The 25,122-nt window shown below is 29.1% G+C and overlaps 1 protein-coding gene across 1 annotated transcript in view; it reads left to right on the top strand.

Annotated features, from left to right (window-relative positions):
• The window catches only part of Su(Tpl) (Suppressor of Triplolethal), a 164,503-nt gene that overhangs the window by 100,421 nt on the left and 38,960 nt on the right, over positions 1-25,122 (top strand). Inside the window, exons 3-6 of the mRNA XM_075382271.1 lie at positions 2,100-2,224; positions 4,648-4,764; positions 8,117-8,353; positions 22,633-22,703. Of these exons, the coding sequence (XP_075238386.1) occupies positions 2,100-2,224; positions 4,648-4,764; positions 8,117-8,353; positions 22,633-22,703 (550 nt within the window). The remainder of the gene's footprint in view (positions 1-2,099; positions 2,225-4,647; positions 4,765-8,116; positions 8,354-22,632; positions 22,704-25,122) is intronic.

A 25,122-nucleotide genomic window follows, 5' to 3' on the forward strand; every position in this document is an offset into this window, starting at 1 on the left:
ACCACCATTAATCTTTCCATTAAAAAGTAAGCTTTACAATACAGTCCCTACAACCCCTCAAATTTATTGAGTGAGGGATGGGTGAGTTCAATATGCTGTTGTGGTTACAACACTTTTTGGTTGTGTACACACATATAACTGATGGATATATATATAAATATAATCTTCAATCTAATTTACAGTCAAGTAAATGTGAAAAATTTACTTTTTCATTCGAGGAAAAATGAGTAAAATGTAAGTATATTCTTAGTTTAAATAGAATTTATGTATTAGTGAAGTTCTGTATAAATAATAATAATTAGTTGTAATTTTGTAATAAAATTTGGGATAGCTTCTGAGAAAAATGTATTACAAGCAGGTACTTAATTATTCTGTTCCAGCTCAAATTAATTATTAATTGAAATAAAGTTGTTTAACGAAAAATTAATATTCGGATAGACTAATGCCATAGTAGGTAGACAATGATTATATCAGGTTTTGCATTATATTGTGGCAGGCATGCAGAGAGAAAATAATAAAGAAATAAATTATTAATTATAGCTGGAAAATAAAATCATGTGTTGTAACCCCTCAAAAGTAAGTTAAAGCTTAATGGAAAACTTATCTTCTGATCTGTTTATATTTGTTTGCATGGGAATATGAAAACGTGTAAATTTGTAAAGTTTTGAAAACAATTATGAAGGGAATTGAAAGAACAGCAAGCATCCTTCCACATCGACACTGAACTCAGGACAATGTTTGTATTTTGAGGATGCCCATAGGAAAAGTGTTTTAACTGAGTAAGGGTGTATGGGTAAATTTTTTTTGACTGTGCTGATATATTTCTTGCATTCCCTAGAAAGAGATGTAAAAGTTAGTTGATTAAATAGAGACCTCTGTAAATCTGATGATCATTGTTAAAAGAGCATATAAAATGTGTAGGAAACGGGTAGAATAAGTAGTAAAAACGCTTTTTAATTCAGAAGGAATGAAGCAGAAAGAAAATGTAGCAAAGTATTAAAGTCTACTATAGCTTAAATAATAGCACTTTAATTGGCAAGAGATGTTAATAGCTGAATTTAAGGCAGTAAAAAATTCATTAATCAAAACAAAAATTTTTACAATCTTTTTAGATTAATAATAAACAGTCCTTATTTTATTTTATGGAATACTTGTTAATGTTTACTAATTAACAAGTAATAATGTAGAAATAACTGTTTAATAGTAGAAATAAACAGTTAAACAGCAACAATTAAATTTAGTTATGAAAAAATAAAATTTCCTGATTCAAAAGTAAAATGTAATATTGAATTCTTCCTTGCCCCTAAATATGTTTGTATAAATGAATTATGTATGTGTGGATGTTTTATAATTACACTGAATTGTCTTTTTTGCTTCATTAAGAGCTAAATTAAACATTCCAGTATAGCCGGAACAGACTAGTAAAATATGAAATAAGTTTTTGAAATAATTTTTATATTGCAGTGACAAACTGTATTTAGGAAGATGTGAAATGGTTCATGGTGCATAGAAACAAAAGTTTTTTGTGGGATTTAGAGTGGGAAGGGTAATGTATTGTGATCGGTAACAGATGTCATTATGCTCTAATCTGTGTTATAGATAATAAAGCGTTATTCTGAACTATGTACAAGTAAAAGAAGTCAGTCTCTCACTCTCACTCTATATCCCTGTCTATCTTTAACATATCTACTCATTGAATGGAGAATGGGAGGGAAGAGAGTTAACCTAAAGAGGGAATATGTGTGGCAAGAATTTCTAGATTTTTCCAAGATAAGCAATAATGTTCTTCTCCTTGAGCCATTGCGTTTGAATAGATGTTACTTTATGTCTGTGGTGAAGCTATAATGGACTTCAGACAGTGGGAATAAAAATCGATAAACAGTTACATAGAGAAAATAAATTTTATTGCATGGTATCAACTTATCAGATAATAGTAATAAATTGATTAAAACCAAAATCTTTACTGGTAATTTTTTATTACTTTTTTCAGAATTTGTTGATTCTGACTGTAAAAGTTTTATTTCTACCAAATTATTTGTGCGTGATTTATGTTTTTTTGTCTACTGATAACTTATTAAACAACTACTTCTTTTTTGCAGCATCTGTCATTGCCGTCTTCTCAGTCAGCAAGGGGTGAAGCTGGCTTCAATTTTAGCCTTACGAGTAATGAAGATATTGAAGGGCCACAGGGAAGTTTTGAATGTATACAACAGACATCATCAAGGTAATCTTTGATGGCCTTAAACAGTTTTACAAATAGTTTAACAAGAAAATATGATGAATGAGTTGATAAGTGAAATAATACTAAATCCTCTCCAGGAATAAATATTTGTATAATATATGTAAGTTATATAATTATATTTATATTTGATTTATTATCCTAAGGGCAACATTTCAGGAATAATAAGGTATTATTAATAACCCTTTATACAACACTTACAGTGTTGTAAGTGTTGTATAAAGGGTTATTCGATGCAGTGATTGATTTTAACTCTGTTGTTGCATCTGGGAAATAACTTGTAAATTTATTTATTTATTTACAGGCTTGTTAGGTTGTTTCAACGTGCATTAAACTAGTAAAAATAAGTAGTGGGTGAACTCCCCTTCCTGAACATTAAAGAGTTAAGTTGAAAAATGATGATTACCCAGAGAAGCGTATAACATTGTTCAATAAACACTGATTGAAATTGCAATAAATGTTTGAAAATTGTACTGCGAATCTGTTGGGGTTGTTTAAAGGAGTAAAAGTTTAAAGGCAGTGTTAAACTGCATATTTTTGTTACACCAGCTTTTGTAGAACTGTATGGTTTTGTTACCTAAGAGATCTAAATACAAAGGGTAACAAAGGTAGTTAACTGTTGAATTCTGCTGCCAACAAAGTGCATCAAATGATATGAAGCAGTTGTTTAGAGAAACTATGAAACAAAATATATGTTTGCCTTTGATTTTTAAAACTTAAAAAGTTTTAAAAATGTGTTTTTGTTTAAAGTAGTTTGTATTTTTCTTTACTTCAGAATTTTAGATTGGTATGAAAAAAATCTGATTGTCCACATCAGATTGTACGCTTATTAAATTTACATATACACATTTTTAAAAGTGCATAAATTTTTATTTCATTAATAACTTCTGATATTTTTTCATATTTTTTTATTGTTATTATCGAATTATTATTTATAATAAAAATTTGTTTACAATCAGAGGTTAGTTATTAATAAATCAATATATTTAAATTCTGAAGTCTGATTCGAACTGTTGTGCTTTCCTGTTATAAGATTCAAATATTTCATTAATTAAAATTTCATTTCGCTATAACTCTGGAACCAGTGAAAATAAGTACCACTTATGATAGATCATTGAAAAGCTCTCAACAAGGGTTTATTACTGCAGTTAAGGAAAAGTCCAAAATTCAATTTTTTTTTGGATTAAGGGCTTTTTGGGACACTTTTGGTTCATTTGATTGTAATCAAAAGCGGGGTACACAACTGGATGTTACAACAATCCTAAATCCAAAATTTCAACATCCTACATCTCCAGGACCATCATTAGGTATTACTTCAGAGGATGAGATAAATCACCATTTTTGTAGCCTGTGAAAATGTCATGCCTGGTTGGGATTCAACCTCCAAATGGAAGGCTGAGACACTACCATTCCTGCCAAGGTACATTTTTTATTATTACCTTCTTTTTTCAGAATATTTTTGCAGGAAGTAACTTTATTAATATACTTTGTTTACCCCACAACTGAGTTACTGTTAATTTGATAATTTGTCATTTTATTGAAACACTTATTATTTTGCAATGTAAACTAAACATCTTAATATAATTCCCAGTGGATTCAGTATCTGATTATTATTTTGTAACTTTTGTGTGTATACTTGAATAAAATAATGATTACTTTCATTTTGATTAAATCTGTATTATAGTATTCTAATTTCATTGTTAAAATTCATCTGAGACACAAATTCATTTAAGTTCATTTAAATTAAAATAAACTATAGGGAAAAGACTAGGAAATATATAATGGGTTAAATTTGAAAAAGAGAAAGTAAAACAATAGAGGATAATTAGGCAAAAAGGTAAAGATTAGTAAAAACCAGGGGACACATTTGAATTCAGGGATAAATACTGAAAACTATATGTAGTCTTCAACTCATCATCTTATCATATCAGTTTGAATTATGAATTGAGTAATGATCATTAGGTTGTATACTGAACACCAATTGCATTGATGCAGTTTTTTATTTTACTGTTCTGTTTTTTTATCTAAATAAAATAGCACTGCACATTGCTGATTTGAGAGTTACTTAAGATCTGAGACCTATTTTTGTTGTGATTTATTTTTTATTAGTTAAAAATGATGTTAATGGATTATTGAATAGATATTAAACAGAAGGATCCATTTCAGAGGAAATTTTGGAGGTACTCAATTGAAAATAGTGATATAAGCTAAAAAAAAAACAAAAAAACTGATAAATCATTAAAAGAAAATATTATAATATTTGTTTAAATTGCTTTGGTATTTTTTGTTGTCAAAATTATAGGATTACTCTTTCAGGAATGGATTTTTCTTTATGTTTGAAATATAAAATTTAAAGAACAAAAAATACACTTTCAAAAGGAATAATTTTTTGTAATCTTTTATTTCAGATGTTTGGAAAATGTTGGACTTTTGCATTGTAAGATGCGAGTCCAAGCAAATGAGGATGTTTATGATGTTACTAGACAAAGGATGGCTGCTGCTGAACAGATGCACAAGAAAAACTGGTAATTATGATTGATTGTTCTGATACAGGGCTATTATTATTTTATTTATTTATCTAATAAATAAAGTTTTATTAGAGCTTGTCTCTTTTTTAAATACATTTGTTTTTGAAAACTTTCTGTCAGTAATTTAGCAGGTTATTCAAACTAAGTTTGATATAATTCTTAATTGGACTGGTATAACACCAATTAATGCAGAAAATTTTGTTTTTTATTTTCATAAGGGTCTTTGTTTTTTATTTGGGACACATTAAATGTGAAAAGTTATGTTACAGAAGAAATAGATTGCAATGCGGTAATGGGATTAGATTTGTTAAAAAGGAATGTCATTAATTTAAATTCAAATAAACCGTACAGAAAGACCCAGGAAATAAATAATAGGTTGAATTTAAAAAGGAGAAGTAAAAAAAGAATGGATCATTTGGTAAAAAGATAAAGATCAGTAAAAACCAGGGGACACATTTGAATTTAGGGATAAACACTGAAAACTATTTAGTCTTCTGCTCATTATTTTATACAAATTTTACTTAAGTAAATTTAATCATTAATGCAAAGTTAACTTTAAGGATATATGAATTGAGATAGATAAAAAATATTGTTATTAGAAAAATAGATGAAGTAATTAAGTAAGAGAAAATTCTGTAGAAAAGAAACAAATATATACGAAAGGGCTTTGCCTGATAGTTAGAAGAGAACTCAAGTGGTATTATTTTAACTAATCTAGGAATTAAAAAAATATTTGCCAGTTTATTTAAAAAATGCCTATTTGTTGAGAAAACTAATAATTGTTTGTTTTAACTGCTGTTATTACTAAACTAGTCATCAGAAAATGATGAAATGTTTCGTAGACATGACTAATATTAAGAAAAACTAACACTAAATATTTAAAAACATTAAAAAAAGCTTAATGTTGAATATAACTACTAATAATAAGAATAAATATGGATTTTTATTTTTTGAACTGGAGTAACAGAGACTTTTTTCTACTATTCCAATTATGTTAGGAACAAATTCTAAAAGTCAGAGCATAAGAAAATTTTTAAGTACATTTATGGGGGTACATGTTGTAAATGAAATGCAGTAAAAATATTGAATTTATTTTCTGTAAAAGAATTTTTCATTCTGTCAGCTGTTGTCAAACATCATTCAACAAATACAATACAAATTACAATTGTCAACATTAAAAAATCAGAATTACTTTAATACAAATAATGATTTAATTCATATAAAACTATCACTGCTTATTTGGTTTGCAAATAGCAGTAAGCCGTGGTGAAGATATTGATATGGATAAAATGATAGTGAAAGTTTGTCATGAGTTCCTTGCAGAACACATGGAAATATTTCTCAGTTATTTGGAGCCAAGAAAGAATGTTTATTTAAATTACTAATCATTGTTATATAGATTGTGATCATCTATTTAATAGAAAGAATCTGATATAAAAAATGCTTAGCACTTATTTTTGAATAATTTTAACCTAATTTATAAGTCACAACTTTATATCCAAGCTCCATAAACCATTTTTGTCAGTAAGCACTGATTGGTTACTAATGATACTGATTGGCTATTAATGTTTTAATTTTATTGATTATCAAGTTTTTCAAATTTTGGTAGTTTCTTAATGAATCTGAATCCTCATTTTAAGGTTATTTTAAAACATAAATATGTTTATTGCATTTGTTAATGTTCTATAGTTTAAGCTGCATGGCATGAAGGCTGATGTAGAATTCAACTGTTACATCTTTATAGTGTAAATTTGTATACAGAAGCACTTGGCTGGTGTGTGTATGTTTGATTGTTTTTTGTGTATGTGCGTTTGATTGTTTTTTTTGTGTATGTGCATATGGGTGTGCGTGCACATGCACACAAATGGAGGAGTTTTATGTATATCACATTATTCAATAAAAACGTTATTTACACCTGATAGTAGAAATTATATTTTGATTTTGAGAAATACGTTATAAAAAATGAAATTAGAGATATTTAGCCACATTGTTCATGGAACAATGTTGTTTTGTTTTTTCACTAAATGAACACACACAATAGTGGACTGTATAACATTTTTATTGTAATGAATACTAAGACAATATAATACTATGTAACATTTAAATATTCAAGATATTGTAACATTTTAACACTATGAATGCTTAAGACGCACACACACACATCCGTCTTTCACAATATCTCACCACGCACTGAACTACGCACCAAAGAATCCCCACTACCTCACACTCGCACATCAACATACATCAGCACGCAACAAACATGAATCCAAAATTATACGCATTCACACACCAACGATACCAAACAAATGTGGGTGAAGTTTAATTTGATAGTATTTCAGAATGATACATTAGAGTTTGTATAGTAATCTGATACAAAAAGTATCAGCTCTTTTTTTAACTTAATGAATATTTTATGTTTGCACGAAGTGAGATTTTGTGTGTGGCATAATGTTATACTGCTTTTGCTGTAAGTTTTTTCAGTGAAAGTTATTAAAAAAAGCCAAACAACAAATAATGTTATTAATTTTTATAAATGGCTTGGATCTCCACACATTTTATTAAGTACACAAATCTTTTATTATTTTTAACTCAAATAAATTTTTTTTTTTTTACTTAGTTTACAATATTTGTTGCATAACTTGAAACCAGAAGTACATATAGTATTTGTGAACCAAGAAAATACATTAAAAGTTTAAGATCAACTGATCAGATCTCATTAATTACTCTGGAAGAGTATATATTATTTACATTTAATAATTTACTTATAGTATACTAGCTGAGGCAATGCTTCACTATTGCTAGGCTTGAGTAAATGAACACAATTGAAAGTTTGTTAAATCATTAAAAACTGAACATTATGGGACTTCACACAATTTAACCTTTCACTTTTTCCCCATTTCTCCATTCCCTGTTCCCTTGCTCCCTATTTCTTCCCTGATTTCCCCCATTTCCTTTTCACCTCTTTCCCCTTCCATTTCCCCTCCCCCTTTCTGAGCCAAATCCGACCATAAATATAATTTTTGGAAATATCGATACCAGCACCATCTGGCGGGTTCAAACTAATACAGAAACCTTCATGGGCGTGCCCACAATAACTCACCAAAGTTTCATCGTAATGGGATGAATGGCATATTAACGCATACAGGACAAACCAATATACAAACATTCATTTTTATATATATATATATATATATATATATATATAAGCTATGAATCTCTACTTCATGTTTGTTCAAGTTTTATTTTCTTTGTATTTGTGAAGTGTCAGTATGAGAAAAATTAAAATTAAGTCTTATTTGTGCAAATGATTAATTCTGTTATCTCTGCTAATTACTTAATCTTTTCTTAGTACCAGGGAAATTGAATTGGATAAGGCAGGAATTGGACGTAGGGTGAAGCGTAGTATTAAACCGATTTCCGGTGGGGGTGGGGGTAGTAGAACAACATCCATCAATGGATTTCATCGCAACTCCTCACCCTCACCGGTTCTTTCAAGTTTCATGAACCATAACCACACTGCACCTGCACACCATGTCTCTGCGCCGCAGAAATCCAATGTCTCTGATATAATGAAACGGCCTATTAGGTAAGTAAGTTTTTCATGTATAATTATTGATAATTTAACTATTGTGATGAGTTATGAAATAATAATGTATGGGTGCAGTACTACTATCAAATATAAAAAAAACTATCTATTTTAGAGGAACTATAATAATGTATGGTACCAGGATAGTATTATAGGATGTATGTAAGTACCAGGATAGTAGTATGGGTATCAGTTAAACAAAGCAACTTCTTTTTGACCAAGAAAATTGATGTAAATGGTAACTTTATTATATTTAATTATATTTTTTTAATATAGATGTTTTTTTAGAGTTTGCCATGCATTTCTATATAAATTTCAAATTACTGTTCATCAGGTAAAACACTATTATATTTTCTGATCACAGGTAAACTGTCTCATATTTGTTTTTTGTAATTGAAGTTAGTGTTTAATTATTACGTTACAGCAAATTATTTCATAATTATTCTTGTTATTACTATTTCTTGCAAGTCATATTCATTTACGATGTACTTGCATTTAATAAGAATGAAAAAAATATAAATAAAAAGACTTGATCACTGAGTTACCTGGCAATTTTACCTTTTTAATTTTCATCAATATAAAAATTGTAAACATTTATTTTATTAATTATTGCAATTTGTTGTAATTAATACTCTTTTATAATTTTGCACCACAATTTGAACTAGCTGTAAAAAAAAAATAGTACACTATTTTCTATCCAAACTTTTTCTTTATTAAATTATTATTCTAATCATTTCACATCAGTTTGTAAACTGTTTAAATTAGATCTTTCGGTGCTTTTACTCCTTGATCTTTAACAGCTCATAAAATAAAAATGCAATAATTAAAAGTGGTTGTACATTGTTCTGAAAGTTATTGTCTCACTACATTTTTCTTCTACTTCTTTAATGTCATTGTAGTAATCTTTTCATTGAGAAGACCTTACTGCAGTAAATGCACAATGATTAGTGTTCTTACAGCTTTTATATTGAATGTATTTTAAAATTTATATGAAAAATCAGGTAGCTATATGACTTTACCAACATACCAACCAAAATTTATTACACGTTTAATTTTTAGTTTGTTTTTTTTTTTATTGTACAGTCTACCTCAAAAATTTGTTGTTTCATCAATTGACCATTAATATATTATAGATATATACCATAAATTTATCATGTTTTTTATTTCATGTCATATCTATAAAGAGCTGAATTACCTCCTGTATCTCCGGGTAATAGATCTTATCTGTTGTTTGGGAGAGAACTTGCGTCAAAATTCCAATTAATTGTTTGCATAAAAACTGTTAAATATTTTCTGTGTTTTTACTTTTTGCCCTGCGAGATCTTATATTAAAATACATTCTTAGGAAATAAACCATAGAATACAGTTTGCTGGAAATAGAATCAAACCTTCAAACCTCCTTGTTTTCTGTGTAGAATGAAAAAGTAAAATTTCCAGTAAAGTTGTTAAAATTCTATTGACCGTTGAAATTTTTTACTAAAAGTGCTTCCCCAAAAGGGGAATTGATGTTGGTTTTTCTTTTAAGTATTTTTTGCAAAGTGCATTCTGAATGTATAAATTCCAGAGATAGATTTTTTTATAAAGGGAATAACTAACTTACTGGTAATTATTTCAAGTGAAAACACAGCAGATGCATTTTCAGTCCTGTAATTTTTTTTAAAATATATAAGTGCATTTGCAGCAAATTTTTTTGAATGTCATTCTAGATTATATCCAAAATTAACTGGATTACCAAAAATTCATAAATTAGATATCTGAATGCAAACTTTAAAAAATGCCTCTGTTATATCCAAAATAATAGATAAAATTCTGAGGAATAAGATAAATTTACCTAATACATTTAATATAAATAATAGTTATGAATTAAGCTTAAATAATAAATGGAGGTGTTCCATTTTAATTCAACAAATGATTATTTGTTGCGTCACTATTTTTTATTTTGATGATATTTTTGGTATTTGATAACTTCATATATATATTTGGTATATGATAACCCACCTTGTAGTGGCTAAAAAATATTTTTTTATAATTTAAAAAAAATTTTTTGTTGATTAATAGATTATTTTCCAACTCTCCAACAGGTAAAAACATCATTTTCGTCACGTTTTTCATGAGCTGTAGCATTCTTATTTTGAATCATACAGAGGGTCAAAAAGGGCTTTTTGGAAAGAGTAAAGATGGAATTTCATCTTAAGTGTACTCAAAATTCATTCTGTTACATAACAAAATCTTGTAATATTTACTGAAGTTAGGTTTACAAGTTGTTTTTTCAAATTTTGGGCCCAAAATAAATAATGATGGGCTTAGGGTAAAGGCCTGTTTTTTTTTTTTTTTACCTTTTAATCTTAGGTACTAGTAGTACTTATAACAAATAATTGAGTGTTACCAAGTGTCCTTCATTTAAAAAAAGGCCGCTGAATTGTAAGATTTTGAAAATGTCTAATTTTTGGAGCCCAAAAACCATATGTAATACAGGTGGAAAAAATCTAAAATATTTACAGCAGTAAGTGCTTTTTATATTCTTTAAAACCACATAAAATTTATTTTGTTACTCAAAGCGGTTGACGAGTAATGGAGCCAACAAAACTGCTAAAAACACCTTTCCTTTTAACTATAAAGAACATCCAAAAATACTGATTTTATGTATTTTCTTTGGATTATAAAAATTACAACTAAAGTCATTAGAATGAATAAATGGATAATTAATAAATAGTCAATTACAGAATGGTAAATAATAATTAGAAAATGATAAACAATTCAAACACATTAAATAAGTTGTACAATTCACTTTTACCTTGCTTTACTCCTGCTAATGGAATTTATTCATAACTTTCATGAATAAATCTTGAACTTTTTGATAACAAACTTAATTAACATAACTTAGTGCCACTGCCATTTTTTTATTGAGTAGAATGATAAGTACTCATTCGTCTTTGGTGTAATGATTTGTCCTCTTCCAGTAGTTGATAAAGAAAGCTTTGAAGGCATGAGAATCTTTAAAATATTTTCCAGTTAAACCCATGTTTGATTATCCCTCAATGATTTCTTGAATGAAGTACCAGGATTCTGCGGATGGAAAAAGTGTATTCTATATTCCTCTTCATTTTCATGTATTTTGACTTCAATGACTTCGCCTAACCACCACTTGCCATTGTATACACAGCAGACATAATTTTTACATTTTGGCTTTGGTAAACCTATAAAGCAATCAAAAACACTAATGTGTTCTTGTTTACCGATGCTAACATAACTGTTTCTGATTCAGAGATCACCTGAACTTTCAGAATACATTTCCGACTTGTACATAATTGTGAAAGGTTGTTGTTTCTGGGACTGTCGAGATTACCTGATAATGAGAACTGAGGTATTCTTCAGTCTCATGAACATCTTTATTAGAGCAGAAAGTAAATTTTATATTTTTAATATTGTCTGCAATAATTCTACATTTCAGAAGGTGTAACAATTTGATTGTTGACTGTCCTTTAAAGGCTTGCTTTAGTCACAGTCCTTTCTACAGTTCCATCAATACCATCACAAGGTCCTTTTGCACGGTATGAGGCAAAAAAATGCCATTAAAGAATGGCATTGTTTTGCTATTTCAAAATCTTGATTGTAGCACAAATTTCTGAAATTTTGTTGTTGTTTTTATACTGGGCTGAGGAGCCATCAGAAAATTAAAAAAAATTGTTTAACTTGTGGTAACTGTGTTTTTACCTTATTTATAACTTGCTTTTGGAAACAGAAGAACGATCTAGTATTGTGCTTCAAATACTAATTCACTACTTTGGTATTGTAACTTTCCTTCTTTTATGTGAGAAATGGATGTACTGAGGCATAAGTTTTTGACCAGTGATATATGACTGGACTTCTCTCTGTATCACAAAAGGAAAATTTTTAGAGAAGTCTCCCATTATAATACGTTCATTCACCCTCCCAACAAGTTTTCCCTTTTAATGTTGAGGAAATTAGTTTGTTTCTTTGCAACAAAATGATGCCTTTTTAGATTGTTTAAATTTTCAGTAAGTTTATCTAAGTACTCTTGAAGTGGAAGAATTTGAATAGTTAGTTCACAACAATCAACAGAAACCGAATCAAAATCATCTCAGCTCTCTTGCAGTAATCTGAGCACTTCATTAGTCCCTGGACATTTTTCAGATTGTGACAGTATGCATGTTTTCTATATCACATAACCATGGTTGAAAAAAGAATTTTATAATCAAATTTCATTTTTAGAGCAGATAATATGAGTTTTACACTTTAATGGGTGATATACGTGCACACACACACACACACACACACACACACACACACACACACACAGAGAGAGAGAGAGAGAGAGAGAGAGTTCTGTTTGGTGGGTCAGGTGACCCACCAAACAGAACATAAAATTTAGGTCTTAAATCAGCAAATTTTGAAAAACCAATTTTTAAATTATGATAAGCCTAAAAATCTTTGACACATTTAATAACATTTTCATCAATTTTGTGACTGGGTTTCTTTTTGCCAATTTGTGGTAAAATTCTACTTGTTTTAACTAATTGTTTAGATTGACTGGCTAAATACTGACAAAACACTAAACTCATTTTGAATTTTTTGAACATTCCAACTCCATGGTAATAAACTTAAATTATTAATTTTTTTGGGTTGATATAACTTTTCATTTTATCCTTTAATTTAATGATTAATTCTTCATATTTCCTACCTAAATCAGCATAATTTTGAGGTACTAAACTGGTTTCTACAGTAGAAATATTTAAATCACAGGAATTGTTTAATTTACTGGTAACTGACTAGGCTATTTTTGTAACTTTTTTTAAAATTGTTTCCTTTGCACTGCTTGATAATTGTTGAATCTTAATGGGGGAAATGTCAAGTGCTGAACAAGCTTTATTCACCAACTCTACTAGTATAACACATTGAGGCTCAAATATATCTTTACATTCCTCCGGTTCACTTTCTGTATCATGTTTGCTTTTTGTATTTTGTTTAAGCATTTTATACACTGTGCTCTGCATGGAATTAATTTTAAATTTAGATTGCTTGTTGAAAGAGTCAAAGATATTTCTCGAAAAGATTTCTTAACCGGTTTAGTGCAACAGCTAAATGGGTCAGAGCAACTTTTCCCATTAATATGAAAATATTTATCTAAATATTTGGTTTTATGAAAATCACAGATATTTTTTGTTTCAGTACATCCACTTCTTAAAGGTATCTATGTTATTTGCTGTTCAATAAACTCTAAAATAAAGTGCAATACTGAAGATCTATTGTAAATCAATTTGTGACATACTGTTTCAGTGTGAATGCCAGTTTAACACTTCGTAATCCATTTTTATAAAATGTGCAAGGGTTCTTGGAATAACAATACAGTTAGTATAAATTATAAAACTAGCAATTTCACCTCACTTTGTTTTATCCCAGTTTCTGTACAACTAAAATAAAAATAACTAATTAATAAAATTAAAAATAAAAGATATGACATAGAAGAGAAGTTTACTGCTAATAAAATTATTTTTTAAAAAAGTGTACATTACCTAACCGCAGTATTAACACTTGCAACAATACAACATACCACACTGAAATCAAAACAGTTACTGAGCTTTCTACAATATTTACATTCAGGATTACACAAACATTCATGTCCATGCAACTCTATTCACTTATGTGTTTAAACATCGAGTTTGTGTGTATGAGTCATACTTTAATTAACAAACTGTCTAGAATGTAAGCTATCTCATTATTGACATTTCAAAATATTTTGTATAGTAGACCTACATTATTTGAAAAAATACATGCTGTGAATTTTTTGGATACATTGTTCACAGTTAGAAGGAACAGTGTTTTTATTGGGATTGATGGCTTCATTACTCATCAACCACTTTTAGTAACAGAGTTAATTTTATATGGTTTTAAAGTACATAAAAAGTACTTACTGCTGTAAACGTTTCAGATTTTTTCCACCTGTCCCACTTGTGGTTTTTGGGCCCCAAAAATTAGACATTTTTAAAATCTTACAATATGCCGGCCATTTTTTTTTTTTAAACGAAGGACTGTAACAGTCCAAATTTTTATTATGTACTTCTAGTACCTAAGAGTTAAAAGGTAAAAAACAGGCCTATTACTTTAAGCCCTTCATTATTTATTTTGAGCCCAAAATTTGAAAAAACAATTTGTAAACATAACTTCATTAAACATTACAAGATTTGGTTTTGTAACAAACTGAATTTTGAGTACACTAAGATGAAGTTCCATCTTTTCTTTTTCCAAAAATCGTTTTTTAACCTCTGAATGATGCAAAATAAGAATGCTACAGCTCATAGAAAAAGTGATGAAAATGGCTGTTTATACATGTTGGCAAGTTAGAAAATAGTCAAGAAAAAGATTTTTTACAATATAAAATAATATTTGTTGGCTTCTACAAGGTTGGTAGTTACCAGATATCAACAAAATCAAAAGTAGCAATGCAATAAAATTTTTGAAAATTTGTTGAATTGAAATGGAATACCCCAAATGTAAGTAAAGACACTAGAATGGTTAGTTGTGACATAACTAACATATATCATAGCATACATATAAACCATACCATGAAAATAACAAAAAATAAATTAAAAAGTAGCCAAGAAGATCTAAAATTTATTAAAGTATCATCACTGTTATAACAAATATTTGTCAACAAACTTATTTTGAATTCAATAACAAATATTATACACAAAAAAAAATACCTTACTTACGGGATTTCCACTGTCAGCTGTTATGTCAGAAATATATACAGAATTTTGAGAGTAAATCAGTACTCACACATAAAGTTTTAACATAGACATTGTATGTTATTGTGGACACTGTATTACATTCTCATATATAACCTGATAGTAAAAATGAACCTCTTATATTATTAAACAAATTAAATTTTTGTAATGAAAATTTAAAATTCACGTTTAAAATAGATAATAATAGAATGTTAATTATTTAGATGTCGCTATTGAAATGAACAAGAACAAACAACCAAATTGAAACATCAGTATATAGCAAACGTACATCTAATAATATAATAATTCAATAAAAAATCAAATCAACTTGTGTTATAAAATTAACAAAAAAATATGATTAATATAGCAGTCAAATACACACATAATAACAATGAAAAGTTAAATAATGAAATAAACATCATAAAAGATAGGTTGAAAATGGATGTGATACTACTTTAATTAATAATGTTTATGAAAAACAACAATCAAAACAGAATAAACTACCGTACTAAAACTTAGCATTAAAGAAATATTTAAACCAGCATACAAACCTAATAACCACATAATCTGTAGAATTAATAAAATTAAATGTAATGATTAAGATATTATTTATTTAGGAAAACAAACAGATTCTTTAAAACTAGATTTATTGAACATTATGGAAATTACGAAAATTATAAATTAGGTTTTTCTAATACGGCATACCATTTAATAAACAATAAACATTTTATTTATGATATTAACACAAATTTAAAAATATTAGAAATTAACAAAGACGACAAAATTAAATATATTAGAAAAATATATATATAAATACAAAAAAAATTTCAATTTGGTAAACCATTTAACAATGTTTGAGGGAAACATTCTTATAAAAACTGTAACAGATAGCAGCGCTCTTGTAAATTAATACACAATTATCATTATTTTAGTATTTTTATTATGCATTAACAGAATTACTTTATTCATGATTGGGGTGCGGTTTCGCACGACCGTACTTTCACAAAAAATTATAGAATGTTGAGATAAGAAATATCTACCTGAATTTTTTATTGTTTATTTATGTGTTTTACTATGTAGTTTATTTAATAAAATCGAAATATAATTTAACTACAGAGGAATATTATGAATCTTAAAAAGACTAATTTCTCTAAAGTAATTTATATTTATATATAAATAATATATAAAAAATCAATAATTACACCACAATATTATATTTATTTAGATCACTCCCTCTATGAGTCATGAGACCTTGGGGATGGAAAGGGGACTAGAGTGCTCATTCATACAGAGTAGCTGGACCGAAGATGCAACCATATCTGAAGTGTCTGTTGAGAACCAGACTAAGGAATGATTCTTGAGAGAGGGCAGCAGCTCTTCCAGTAGTTGTTAAGGGTGTAGGTCAGGAAGAGTTAAACGGTCATATCAACATCACTCAATCTTCTGAGTACTGTGCAGCTGAAAGCAATGGAAAACTACAGCTGCTTTTTTTCCAAGAAAATGTAGGTCTGCATTTTCATGTAACAAAGATGGAGGCACGTTCTATGGTAAAATATTCTGGAGGTAAACTAGTTCCTGTTCGGATCTCCGAGTGGGTTCTACTTAGGAAGTGGACACCAAAAAATTAGAAAATAACATTCTACGAGTTGGAGCATGGAATGTTAGAAGTCTAAAAAAGGTTGATAGGTTAGAAAATTTAAAGAGGGAAATTGGTAGGTTAAATTTAGATGTGGTAGGAATTAGCGAGGTTTCAGTGGGAAGAGGAAAACGACTTCGGTCAGGTGATTTTAGAATAAAAGCGCAGGGAGGAGTAATTTCCGTAATGAACAAGAAGATAGGGAAGAAAGTAGAGCATTTAATAAGCTTAGCGATAGAATCATTGTAATAGGATAAAATCAAAATCTAAGGCGAAAACGATTTTTAACATTATATGCCTACAAGTGTCCATGATGATGATTGGTAGAGTGTGTATATGAAGAAATTGACTAAGCAATTAAACACAATAAAAGGGGATGAAAATTTAATAATAGTTTAGATTGGAATGTAGGTATTGGAAAAGGCAAGAAAGGAAATGTAGTGAGTGAATATGGGCTGGGCAAAAGGAGTGAAAGAAGGGACTGACATATAGAGTTTTACACAAAATATAATTTAGTAAATGCCAACACCCAGTTTAAAAATCATAATAGAAGAATATACTCATGGAAAAAACCTACTGATACTGTGAGGTATCAGATAGATTATATTATGGTTAAGCAAAGACTTAGAAAACAACTCGTCAACTGCAAAGCATATCCAGGAGCAGACATTGATAGCGATCATAATTTTGTGATAATGAAATGTAGATTGGGGGTCTAAAAATCTAAAGAAAAGGTGTCAGATGAATCTGTGGAATTTAAAAGAAGCTTGAGGAAGAGGAGGTAAAGAGGATTTTTAAGGATGACATCAGAAGAGGTCTTAGTAAAAAAGATAAGGTAGAAAATATAGATGATGAATGGGAGAATGTTGAAAAGATAACACTTAAATCAGCAGAAGTGAACGTAGGCAGAACAAAGAGAACTGGTAGACCTTGGTTATCAGAGGATATATTTAGCTGATGAAAGAATGTAGAAAGTATAAGAATGCTAGTGATGAAAATGGTAAAAAAAACTGTCAGACAATTAAGAAATACTACAAGGCTCGACTAATAAATTTTGCATATGTATGCAAATTTTCATGGGAATGAAAAGAGATATTGGAATGAAATAAATGAATAAAAGCACAGTATCTTAGCTACAAAATGCAATATTTATTTTTCAATATGATCCCCGTTTACACTGATACACTTTTTCCAACATGTGACAAGTTTTACATTCTGTCATTGAAAAATTCTGGCGCTCTTTCTCTGATTCAAGTGGCCATAGCTTCCTATGGCCACACCTACGTGGTCATACCTTCAAGATTCTTCTTGAGATGAGAGAAGTGGAAGTCGCACAGAGCCTGGTAGATTCTGGGGTGTGTCCTCAGTGTGGACAATTGGACGACGACTACCATATTCTTTATGAGTGCTTGAAATATGAGTTGATGTGTACGGTGACCATCCGTCAACTTGATCTTATCGGGTCAGCGTTGGATCTCCGTGTAAACTGGAAGAGCTCTGCTTGGATTTCTCCTTTATTCTATTTTTTTTATGTTTTGTTTTATAAATTATGTTTTTGTTGTTCTTGTCCTTGTTTTGTTTAAATTTTACTGTGTTGTTATTGTTCCATGTAATATTTTTATGTTTCCTGTTGTGTGTTGAACTCACTTTTGCCTTCTACGAGTAGGTAGTTCAATTCCTTTATTAGTTAGGTATTATCAGTCTTTCTTAAAACTTGAGTTGTGTGGGATTGTATTAAGTTCATAAATTAGTAGTATACCGATGGGAATGTCACTCGTGGCATTTGCACTGATGGCATCCTGGCCGAGGCGGACTGGAATATGTCAAAAGCCGAGGTTTCGAAGATGACCTCCGGTAAAGCCCATAAGGGCTTGGAACAGAGGGGGTGGCGGAGGGTGTCTTCCCTAAGGGGTCAGGTGCCAAATCCAGCAAGTATGATGGATACAGAATAGACGCAAACTTTAGCTTGTAGAGAGCCTCTGTAGTGGCGGTACCCATCGTGCACAGATTTTATGGTAAACAAAGTACTCAATAATATGGCGTACTCATTTTTAAGATATGCCTAACTGAATAGTGAAGCGTTGCTGGGTGATTCGCTGTGTGATTTGAAGCATATCAGCCACCTCTTTTTGATGTTTCTTGTCAGTCACAGAAACTGATCGTTCACTGCGAGGTGCATCCTCAATTGCTGCTTTACCAGCTTCAGATTCCTAAAATTTCAACGCCCATATATTCCCAGTACTCCTTTCAACAGTTTCACTACCATAAACTGCTTTTAAACAATGAAAACTATTTGTAGGATTCACATTTTCTGCTGTTAAAAATTCAATCACTGCGTGTTGTTTTAACTTTGTTTACATATTGGCCATATTTAAGTCCATTTTAACTGGTACTGAAAACAAACCTGTAAACAGATTTCAACGTATTATCGCAGGTTTGTATAGGGGGATTTTTGTGATCATGTGGTGCCATGCCTAACTCCATAGTACCTTTTGTCTCTGTGTACCACACTAGTGTGCAAAATTTATCAGCCAAGCCTTGTACAAACAGGAAGTGCAAATTAGCAAAAGAAAAATAGATTAAAGAAAAATGTGGTAAAGTAGACGAAGCATACAGGAAAGTTAGGAGAATTTTGTGGTACATAAGTTAAAATCTAACAATGTGTTAAATAAAGATTGTAAACAGATTTGTAATATGAAAAAAAGGGTTAATAGGTGGCTGGAATATACTGAAGAGTTAACGGAAGAAATGAATTAGAAATTGGTGTTGTGGAGGAAGTCAAAGATGGTAAAAAGGGAGATACTGAGATTTAGATCTCAGTATTGATCTAAATTTAATAGAGCATTAAAGGATTTGAATCGCAGAAAGGCTCCTTGGATAGACAGGATACCTGCAGAATTCCTGTGCAGTGGAGGTGAGGAAGCGATAGATAATTATGCAAACTGGTGTGCAATATTTACGAAAAAGGTGAAGTTCCTTCAAACTTTAAAAAGTGTTATTGTCATGATATCAAAGAAAGCAAGAGCAGAAAAATGTGAAGAATATAAAACAATTAGCAACTACTCATGCATCAAAAATTTTAATTATAATTCTGTACAGAAGAATTGAGAGTAGAGTGGAAAAAGTGTTAGGGGAAGACCAATTTGGTTACAGGAAAATTATTGGGACAAGGGAAGCAATTTTAGTGCTCAGATTAATATTAGAAGGAAGATTAAAGAAAAACATACCAACATACATAGCATTTATAGACTTAGAAAAGGCATTTGATAACATAAACTGGAGTAAAATGTTCAGCGTTTTAAAAATTTTAGGTTTCAATTATAGAGATAGAAGAACAATTGCTAACATTTACAGGAACCAAACTGTAACATTAATAATCGAAGAGCATAAGAAAGAAGCAGTATAAAAACTGGAGTCCAACAAGGATGTTCCCTATCGCTGTTACTTTTTAATCTTTAATAAAACTAGCAGTTAATTAGTCCAAGGTGAAAAGATGCTACAATTTGCTGGTTATACAGTAATTCTATCTGAGAGTAAAAAAGATTTAGAAGAAACAATGAATGAATGACATGGTTGAAGTCCTTTGCAAGGATTATTGCATGAAAGTAAACAAGAACAAACGTAAGTAATGAAATGTGGTAAAAATAAAGTAGATGAACCACTGAATATAAAAGTAGGATGAGAAAATAACTATGGAGGTAGAAGAATTTTGTTATGTGGGAAGTGGAATTACTAAAGATGGACAACGCAGGAGCGTTGTAAAATGCTGAATAGCAGGGACAAAACGAGCTTTCAATCAACATCAGGAAAGTATTTTTGAAAGTATATGTTTGGAACATAGCTTTATATGGAAGTGAAACTTCCATATACCATCAGAGTACCTGAGAAGAAAAGATAAGAAGCACTTATAGGGCACATATTAAGGCGTTCTGGAATAGTTGCTTTGATATTGGAGGGACAGGTAGATGGGAAAAATATAAATATTAGAGAGCTGCATCAAACCCCAGTCAAATGACTGAAGACAAAAAAAATTATACTAGTGGTATAGATCAGTAATTAATACCACATTTTATTGTGTTGTAATTATTGATCTCATCTCATTGTTAAGAATTAACCTTGCAGTGCACAATAACCACAGTTGTCACAAAAAAATCTTTGGGATAAGATGCAAAATTAAATCTAGTACAGAGAGATCACTTAAAAGTTGTTAATTAGACATGAAGTTTCTGCAACATGCTTGCTTTCAAGTTTGTGTCACTTGATCACTAGACTGCATTCATGGATTTTTCACACAGCTAACAGTATAATATTTTTCCATATGTACTCAGAATATTTTTTAAGTGTCTCATAAATGTACTAAAACTGAAAATAAAACTAATGCTTGTTTTGAGTTATGTTAGTTTGATCAAGTTGAATGGTCAAAATCTGGACTAATATACACATATGAGTTAACAATACAAGTTTCTTTCTCATTTTAAAATTATTGTGTCTGCCATTTCACAGTAACAAATCTAGAATACATGTTTTAAAAACTGAACTCCTTTTTCTTTCTTTTCCACCTATGATTTCCATAAGATACATTCAAACTAAAATATTATGTTTCTAAAAAGTAATTTCATATTCTTGATAATATGCTGGAATAGATTGTCGCAAATGTCAGTATATAATTGAAGTGAAAAGATAATTTTAAGTTATAATCAATTTATTTATGAAGAGTATTATTAATATAAATTCATATAATGAGACATGGGTATACTAATTTGTTAATATAGATTAGTAAGAGTATGACATTATTTTTTATTAATACAGTTAAATTAATGTCTATAAAAATGAATTTTTAACAATAAATGAACAAATTACTCCTATAATTTGATTTGAGATAGGAATATGAGCAAAAACATTTTTGTATTTTGTACAGTAAGGAAGAAAAGCAGATTAATAGGTGTGATGGTATTTTAGGTAACCATTAAACACTATTCCTCCTAGTCATGAAGTAATTATTGCAAAATTTTAAATAAGCAAAGCTGATTACTTTTATCTCATTTTCTGAAAAAGATAACTGAGAAAGCTAATTCAACAGCTGCGTTTTATAATATTACATCACCTTTTTAATGAAGGTTCAGAAAATGTAATCTTTCTGTTGATTCATCTTGACTGTTAACGTCAAAATCCTGTCTTATCTTTACCAAAATAAATTGTATTTCAAATCATCTCATGATGTCTTTATTTTGTTTGTGTCATGTGAAGTGTTCAGGAAAAGTTCCTATTTCACATAAAAGTAAAATATAAATAACTTCACTCCAGAAAAGAACACAAATCTAGCAATAGGTAAATTATATTTCATTATTTATTTGTTTCACAGCATTTGTTGGTCTAAATTCAACTTATCTATTGTTTTAACTATCATTGAGTTGATTATGAATATAATCATATAAGTTGTTCCCAAAATATGTTATAAGATAATTGAATGATTTATTTTAACAAATCTGTTAAAACAGATTTGGAATAAGATTTATGTATAAATTTTTTTTGTTTAGTAGGTCCTGCAGATGTTTCTCAGTATTATCACTTAGAAACAGCATTTAGTATTATTACAAGAATTTAGTGTTTCTATTCAGTTTTTTTTTTTTTATTAGGGTTATATTTTAGTTAGTTTTTATGAAATTGCCATAAAGATTGACTTACCTCACTAATATTTTATGAAGTTTTTTAATCATTTGTAAAGTATTTTCTTCAATTTTGATTTTTTTTTAATGAATTCTAATTCTTTAATTTTATTATTTTATCTTCATGTAAATATTGTAAATACATGTCTTTCCATATGTGAACAGATATGAGTTGATTATTGGAGTTATTCTTTAATACGTTCTTTTATTTTTATATTTTGTTTTTTGCAGGGATAGATTAATACACATGCTTGCAGTCCGCCCATATAAAAAGCCTGAGTTGTTTAATGTTTTAAATAAAGGTAAATTTTTGTTTTATCTGTAGCTCATTTAATCATCTTATTATTGAAATTTACATTATTATTTCCTGTTATGTATGATTTTAAAGTTTTTTAATCTGATTTTGTAGAGTATATATATTTTGTTTGAGTTAGATATTATACAGATAGAAAGTACCAACCATAAGCATTTGAAAAATCAATTTACATTTCCTATCTCTTAATCTGTGTAGACATATTAGCAGATATATTAACAAGAATTAAAATAGATTTTTCTTTCAGTTTGAGTAAAAATATTAAAGCTTCAGCAGAGTATTGTGATACATTTTCAGATCAGGTAAAATTCAGTGTTACGACTTAGAAGATGCAGTGTTGAGATAGAAACATGAATATTCCTAATTTCAACTGATTCAACTGAGCCAATATTTAAACTCATTTTTCATAACAAAATTATATTTGACAATCGTGAAAAAATTATTTTCTTTTATTGCTTCATGATTATCCTTTGTTTACAAATTGTAAAACTGCAGTTTGAATATTTTAATTCTTTAAGGAAAATGTTGATAACATATTGTGTTAACTACCTCTTTAACTATTGCTATGTTGTATTTCCATTTGTAGAATGCAGTCCCAAATATTTCAAAGCTTTCTTGATTTATCAGTATTTTACATCATGAGATTTTGCCAAACCGTGACATTATTCACATTTAATGTTTTCAAATGTATTCTTATGACTTATTATTTATTAGTTTTTGTAATTATCTTATTTATTAATTGGTCATTTTTGTGTATGCTTTGTTTATTTGGGTCTTTTTATATACATTTTTAGAGGCATGGACTGTTATGGACATCAGAATAATAAATGCCAACAGTATGTGATGAAACTGCACTCAAGATTGTTTAACCGAGGAAATCAATAGGAATTGATTTATTAACCTTACTTCTCATACTTTATTTTTCAGATTTATCCCCCTGAGATGCTTCACTGTTAAAGGCCAGGTTAAATTAAATGCAGTTACCACTAGGATCTACTCTTTGATAGATTAAATTATAGATTAATTATTTTATTCTTGCTATTTTGGAGTTGTAGATATTAAAATAAAGAATTTTTTTGTAATTTATTACTGAAATTTGAGGCCCATTTACACAATTTAAATGTGAAGCATCTGGCACAGATGTGGCATAAGTGTCATGCCTCTGCAAACTAGTTCCCTGTTTGAGGTAACTTTGTTCTCGCTTATGATTCTTCTTCTTCTTGTCTTTAGCATCACCTATTCAAAGAATATTTTCAAAAACAGATGTATTTACATTTTAAAAATGTGTAAAATGTCAAAGTTGAATTTTAATTTTTGTAGTTGCCAATATTGTTAAAAATCATTTTTTCAAAATTTTGAGCAACTCATTTTATTATTTATATTTAAATCTGATATTATCCGAGGTTTTTATATTGTTTAAGAATACAAAAAGTTGTTATTAGAGCATATCTGGAAATTTTAATAAGTTTGTATAAAATGTATATTTGGTTTATAATTTCTTGTAATTAGTGTAGAAATGAGAGTATTAAATGATATATTTCAGTCTTGCTTGTTCATACGAAACTTCTCCAAAAATTGAAAATAAATGTTAAACATTCTTGAGTAAGAACTCTCCTCACGCAATTCACATGATCCTCCTTCCCTCCTTCCCCTCCCTTCAATGCTCCGACCATCAGTTGTCAGCTGAGATTGAGAATGTGCATTTGTTAGCTATGTATTCAATAGCAGTGTGAGTGAATATTGTAGAGTTGTACGTAGCCTGAAACACAGAAGTTATTCTATAAAGTGTTTCCTAATATATAAATGTCTAGTTAAACATTTATAAGTTGTTTTGAAAATGATTGTAAGGATTTAAAAATAAATTCTGATTTTTGAGGCAGGAGAATGAAATGTTTGCATTTTATATACATACAAATATATTTGAAAAATGGAATTTTTTCTCACATACATTGAGAAAAGCAAAGCAATTTTGCTGAAAAGCTCCATAATATGATTAGTTTGAGTAAATATTCAACATATGATGTATTGCTAAACAAAATAAGATAATATTACTTGTTTGTTATGACATGGTTATTTTATTTATTTATTCTTGTTAGTTTCAGCGATTAAGCCATTGTTGCTGGTCATATTAGTGGTAAATCTTTGAAAATGAAATCAACACATTTTCAGATTTTACTATCAATATTTTTCCTTTTTTCATTATTTATTTTGAAAAGATTATAATATTAGATTATTTACCTTATCTAAACATATGTGGCTGATTATTTTTAATGAATGAAACATATAATAAATTGTCATCTAACATATAGTGGGTGGGCCACAAAAAAGAATCCCCATCAGAATATGGAATATTGAATAGAACATTTATATCATTAGTTTTTGCAGAATACATTGGCATGGAAAATTGG

This window comes from Lycorma delicatula, chromosome 1, assembly GCF_047948215.1.
Source record: "Lycorma delicatula isolate Av1 chromosome 1, ASM4794821v1, whole genome shotgun sequence".
NCBI classification, from domain to species: domain Eukaryota; kingdom Metazoa; phylum Arthropoda; class Insecta; order Hemiptera; family Fulgoridae; genus Lycorma; species Lycorma delicatula.